The 6366-nt window shown below is 43.0% G+C and overlaps 2 protein-coding genes across 2 annotated transcripts; one reads left to right on the top strand and one right to left on the bottom strand.

Moving 5' to 3' along the window:
* Positions 1–634: 634 nt before the first annotated feature.
* Positions 635–3847, top strand: FOMMEDRAFT_149682 (galactose oxidase; the record flags this gene model as incomplete). Its single annotated transcript, XM_007261075.1, has 16 exons — positions 635–799; positions 884–1036; positions 1102–1140; positions 1205–1304; positions 1377–1506; positions 1569–1630; positions 1684–1771; positions 1839–1891; positions 1949–2021; positions 2078–2335; positions 2406–2622; positions 2679–2827; positions 2907–3285; positions 3340–3469; positions 3540–3632; positions 3717–3847. The coding sequence occupies 16 exons, from the start codon at positions 635–637 to the stop codon at positions 3845–3847; spliced, it is 2220 nt and encodes a 739-aa protein (XP_007261137.1).
* Positions 3848–3943: 96 nt separating this feature from the next.
* FOMMEDRAFT_130452 (thiolase) lies at positions 3944–5432 on the bottom strand (the record flags this gene model as incomplete). Its single annotated transcript, XM_007261074.1, has 4 exons — positions 3944–4068; positions 4135–4848; positions 4991–5279; positions 5343–5432. 4 exons carry the CDS (start codon positions 5430–5432, stop codon positions 3944–3946), a joined length of 1218 nt encoding a protein of 405 aa, XP_007261136.1.
* Positions 5433–6366: the final 934 nt, after the last annotated feature.

Here is a 6366-nt window from a genome sequence, read left to right as displayed (position 1 = left end):
TCCGGGCGATGATGACGTAATGGTTTGCTGAGCCACTCGCCGTGACGCAACTTGTGTTCTGAGCCCGTGATAAGCACGTGATCCGTACATCCCGTGGAGAAAACAATGTGTGTAAGCCAATTCCGAAACTGCGCACTCTTGCGGTTCCGTTTGCGAATGCTTGCAATGCGGAATAGTTGGGTGTTCTCGGAGTAGGCTTCTATGAGTCACGTGGGTGTTCGGAATTGATCGCCGTGATCGTCTGCATGTGATGTACGGTTCTTAGCGTGATGCCGATCGTTTCAATATATTCTGTTATTTTGTTTTATTCACGCTTTGACCTGTAAATAGTGCACATATGCACTATATTACCCTTAAAGTACATTGCTGAACTAATACATGATCGCCGCATACTAAAAACAGATACCCACATTACCCACATGTAGTTAACCAAGGCCAACAGGCCTTGGAAAATCGGCATGTGGGTATCTACGTTTCCCACATGCCCAAATGGGATTCCTCGGGTACACTAGCCGATCAGCATTCAGCATTCAGCATTCAGCATTACAATTTGCCAGTCACTACTTACATAGTACTAGTACTAGTACTACCGTGCTACAAAAAGATTTTGGCTCTTGTGCTAGATTTATCCCCCATGGCAAAGAAGAAGGCTGCAGAAACCGGTAAAGCAGCAGCCAAGGCAGCGAAGAAAGCCAAGGCAGCACAAAAAATCGAACGTAAGGAGGTCAAGAAGGCAGGAAAGTCGAAGAAGGATGGTGCTGCTGCAGATGAGGACGATCTCGAGGCAATACTTGAGAATGTTGGTATGCTTTCCACGACTATATCAATAATGCCTTGTAATTATTTCTTCACAACTAACCGACCGCCATTTCTTTCTCAGTAGATGCGAAAGGAATGGGAAGAAACGCATGCGGTGACGGAAGAGGTCGTCGAGGGACCACCAAGTCGACGAGCTAATGCGACTTTGACTGCTTGTCCGTCTGGAAATTATCTGTGGTGCATCGGCGGTGAATACTTTAGTGATGATGGAAAAGCTGTAAGTACTTTACCTATTTTTATTTGATTCTTTGTATATGCTGAAGTGCATTCATTGCCTTCAAGTATTTTTACAATGACGTCTATCGATACACACCAGAAAAGGTTTGTCCTTTCCACATGAGAAAAAACGAGCTATACCAGAGTTATTAACGCAATGGATAAACAGAACGAATGGAGAAAATTTGTATCACGAGTCTGTCCTGGCCCACGATCTGCCCATGCGGTAATTGCCTCACCAGCAGCCGGAGGGAAGTTATTCTTGTTTGGTAAGTAGTCTTCTTGTTCGAAGGACTGTCTCTCCAATAAGACATAATAATTGGTCATCTTCGGGTCTATAGGCGGAGAGTTCTCTTCATTATACCAGAATTCTTTTCATCACTACCGCGATTTTTGGTGTTTCGACGTCGGTACTCATTCCTGGGATCGCATCGACACAAAAATTCGACCAAGTGCACGAAGTGGATGCAGGTGTGAATGCCTTTTCATTTCCTTTATTGTTCTTCGTAAAAACTAATGATTTTTGCGGGTAGAATGGCAATGTGGAAACACTACATTTTCTTATTTGGTGGTTTTTATGATCCTGGCGTTCGAAGTCTGTTATCTCTCTCTGTTTCCGAACTGCCTTTTGTTCATATGTTATAATAGCGAACTATCTCGACGATTTGTGGTACTTCGACACGCAAGAGTATCACTGGAAGCAGATTGAGTTTCGTGAAGGAGACAGAAAGCCATCGTATGTATTTTCGTTTTGTGCTGAGAGCTCATGATCTACTTAACGAATCGTGACGTTGTCCATGAAGCCCGAGAAGTGGATTCTCGTTCCTACCGACAGCTGAAGGGATCGTGTTATATGGTGAGGTTCTCCCGCAGTTTGGATTCGACAGTGTCTCTTGACATAAGGAAAAAATAGGTGGTTATTGCAAAGAATATGCAAAGGGAAAACGGCCTGTTGGTATCATGCTCGATGATGCGTGGATTCTCAAGTATGCCTTATATCCCGTTATCATGACTAGAATAGACTAATATAATTCATATGAAGGATAACACCAATCGAAGCGAACGAGTCTTTGTCCGCTCTTCCACAAAAATCTAGTAGTAAATCCACCTCTACTAAAGGTCCAGCACATCTGTTCACTGTCAAGTGGGAGCGAAGAAAGAAGATGGGTTATGCACCGGGTCGACGTGTAGGCTGTACGATGGCCATGTGGGCAACGCGGAGTATGGGGATTTTATTTGGTGGAGTGACGGATGAGGATACGAATGAAGAGACACTTGAATCTGTTTATCATAATGATTTGTACGTGTCTCTTCCATTTGCTTCTCCAAGAAAACGATTACCAATGATTAACGTATGAACGATGCGGTAGGTTTGGTTATCAACTTACTGGGAACGGGAGATGGGTATCGCTGACGTTGCGGAAGCCGAAGAAAACGGGAAAGAATAAATCGGGTAGTAAAAAAGTGTCGAAACTGACCGCGCGAGTGCTAGAAACACGCCAAGACGAAGATGAAAATGAAGAAGAAGACTCTGATGGAGAAAAGGATAAACTAAACGACGAGGATAGGCGAGACGGTGTGGACATGGTAAGTGTTTAAATCTCGTGGGCATTGAACGTTTATGCTGAGGTTTCTTCGACCAGGACAATAACAAGCAAATGGCGACGTCAGATAAATTAAAAAACTTGCAGAATACTGCGGACGTAGACACTGATCCCGATGATCCACTCCTCACTGTTCCACGTGGGAGATACAACGCAATGCTCACTGTCCTGCGCAACATACTCTACATGTCCGTTCCGTTTCCCTGAATTAATATCTGCATCAATATTCTTATCTTTTTCTGACTTGTTTTCCGTTTGTGAAACTAGATATGGAGGAATCCTCGAGATGGGTCCCCGAGAGTACACTCTAGACGATTTCTATGCGTTACCACTTGATCGACTGGATCGGTTTACGTGCCTTAAGCCATGTGGCTTCGAGCTTCCGAAGGAGGGTGATGTACTGGAAAGTAGTGGTGACAGTGATGAAGACGAAGATGGAGAAGATGAAGATACCGTCGATGGTGAAGAAAGTGAAGATGAGATTGGTGATGGCAGAGATGACGAGCAGGTGGATCCAGCGAGTAAAGGTCTAGCTGGTGTGGTCAGCGACGTCGAGCATGTCGCAACACGTAAAAGCAAAGTCAAACCACAGAAACAAGTGGAGGTCGACAGGCTAGAGAATGATGTCGACGACGCAGAACCAGAGGTGCGTCGCACTGTATTTCCTTGAAACGAACTTTAAGCCTGACGTTGTTTACAGTCAGATCTACGCAATCGTTCACGGGCACTCTTCGGAACAGACTCAGTTGCAGCAGCCGCCCGTTCCGCAGAGGACGTGATGAGTACTCCTCGACCCGGAGAAACGCTTGCAATGTTCTATGCTCGTTCGCGTACGTTTATCTTTCCTTGTCTTCAATTTCGTTGTAGCTAAGGATACACTTGCTGTCTCCGGTGCGATAGGTGAATATTGGGCTGGTAAAGCGCACAGTTCGAGTGATAATCGTGGCAAACTGCTCCGGAGAGATGGGTTCACGCTTGCTCAAGAACGATACGGTACGTCACACCAATTGTTCTCATTACATGCCGACTGTCTTTGGATAAAAAGTTTGTTCCTTACTGACCAATATCCATTTACAGTTGAATATAAGCCAGTTTTAGAAGAAGTAGAGAATATCCTTGCAGAAGCAGGGCTAGATGAGGACGAAATCAAGCGAGGCGCAGTTGCTGGGCCAAAGGCAGCACAGAGCGAAAGCCGCAACAGACGATGAAGGATCATACTTTCATTATCAAGACAATAGTACGAATGGATGCAGGTACATGTACAAGAAAAATGTGTAATGCAGCCATGTGGAAATAAAACCGAACTACTGTTCGTTAGTGAAAACTGCAGCCATTCCCATCCCTGAGCCAATACACATGCTTGTGACAAAAATCTTTGCGCCAGTCTCCTTAGCAATAGGGTAAGCAGTGGCAATTTGACGTGAACCAGCTATAGGGGTTTAAAGACATAAGCGACATTATGACAAAAGGTGAGGAAAAGGCAAAAGGGACGTACTGCAGCCCAACGGATGGCCAATGGCAATAGCGCCTCCACGAGGGTTGACCTTCTCAAAGGGAATGCCAATATGTTGGATAGAGAATACAGCCTGGCTAGCAAAAGCCTCGTTTATTTCATAAAAATCGACGTCATCCTTCGTGAGGCCCGTTTTCGATAGCACCTTCGGGATCGCAAATGCTGGGCCGACGCCCATAATCCGAGGTGGGACGCCGACAACGGCGGCGGTGACAAACTTTCCAAGGATAGGTAGACCAAGACGCCTCGCTACAGATCGACGTGCAAGAAGTACAGCAGCGGCACCATCGGACACTTGCGACGCGTTGCCAGCGTGTGTCGAACCGTGCTTCGAAAAGGCGGCTTTGAGCTTTGCAAGGCTCTCGGCGGTGACGCCATCCCGAATACCATCATCCGAATCCACAACTATCTCGCGTTCCTGCTCTGTCTTCGGGTCGACCTGCTTCACAGTAACCGGAATAATCTCGCCAACAAACTTGCCCGCTTTCTGAGCCGCTGCCGCTCGCTGGAAGGAACCTGCAGCAAAGTTGTCTTGTACCTCGCGGGAAATTTTGAAGTCTTTCGCGACATTCTCAGACGTGATACCCATAGGGATAAGACAGTCCTCAGCTTCTTGGTTTGCAAGGACTTTCTCAGAGAAACTGGCAGGCTGTGCTCCTGGACCATATCCGTGCGTCATCGACTCGACACCAGCACCTGAAGTGGCGTTGGTTAGCATGCAGCAAGGAACGCACTGACAGCCAAAGAAAACCGTCATAAAACATGGTATGGAGTCTTTATAACAAAGAACAACAGAAGGCGGGGTGAAAATGAGGTTTCTACTGAATGTGCAACTCACCGATACCGATGTCAATTTCACCCGTTGCAATCTCCATTGCAATTTGATTGACGGAAGTCAATCCGGAGGAACACTGTCTGTTGACAGTATTGACAGCAGTACTGTTGGGAATGCCAGCAGCGAGTGCAGCCATACGTGCAGCGCTTGCACCTCCACCAGGCGGGAGCACATTACCAACTGCAACGTCTTCAATGAGCTTTGGGTCCAGTTTGACCTTTTCATAGACGGCTTTTAATACAGCGGTCAACATTTCCTCTGGTAGAGTGTCCTTGAAACCTCCCTTGCGCGCCTGCAGATGTAGGACTGTGAGCATCACAGGCTGGACAAGACCACAAGCGACTGCTTGACGAACCTTTGTGATGGCTGTCCTGTAGGCGGCAACAATGACAACGTCATTATCATTTTTCTGTAAGTTTCTTTGCCTTGCTTGACTTGACGACATTGTGGTAAATGTTGAAGGTGGGGAGAGAATGGAACAAGAGAAGAGTGTGAATGGCTGCTGCTCTTTAACAACAAGTACGATCACTCATCCGGTCTGGGAGACAGACGGACGGAAATTCACATGCCACAGAAATGACACGTGATATTTTAATCACTACTTACTAATTGACTTGCATTTTGTGACATTTTGTTACACTAAATACATTAAAATACAAAACTCACCATAGCTCAACTAATACTTAACCAATTTGTATGATTTAAGTTGCTAAAATTATAAAATTAAAATATCTTTCATACTTTAACAAAAATAAAGAAAAATGAGTGAAATTTGAGTAAGATACAGTATAAAATATAATTTTTATATATATTATAAGTTTACTATATAACTTACTATAATTCTAAGAGTTCTATTCTAGAACTCTCTTATACAATCTTTTACTATATATACAGTTTCTAGTTTTAAGTTTTAAACTATTCATTCTTAGTTCTAATTTTAAGTTATATATATAGTTTTCTTTTTTTACTTATTATTAATAATAATACAAAGAGAACTTAAAGGCTTAGTAAAAGGACTTAAGTTACAACTATTCTATATAACAGAAATATAAAATATAAGTATTAGAATATAGTTAGAACTTATAAAATAAATAAAGAGAGAGAGTAAAATAAGTTTAAAAGTATAAAACTATTTAGAGTAAATAAGATTAAAACTATAAAACTAGTTTAATCTTATACATATATATATACTAAACTATATAAGAGTACTTAGAGAATAATGAGTTACTAAGAATAAAGAATAAAAAGGTTAAAAATAAGTAAACAAAGAATAAAAGAGTAAATAAAGAGTAAGAGACTTTAAAATAAATAAAGAATAAAAAAGTAAATAAAGGAAAAAAGTAATAAAGTAGAAAAAGATAGTAGTAAGAGTTACTATA

This window comes from Fomitiporia mediterranea, assembly GCF_000271605.1.
Source record: "Fomitiporia mediterranea MF3/22 unplaced genomic scaffold FOMMEscaffold_1, whole genome shotgun sequence".
Lineage (NCBI taxonomy): Eukaryota > Fungi > Basidiomycota > Agaricomycetes > Hymenochaetales > Hymenochaetaceae > Fomitiporia > Fomitiporia mediterranea.
The sequence above is the reverse complement of the archived record's forward strand: the minus strand, read 5'-3'. Positions and strand labels throughout refer to the sequence as shown.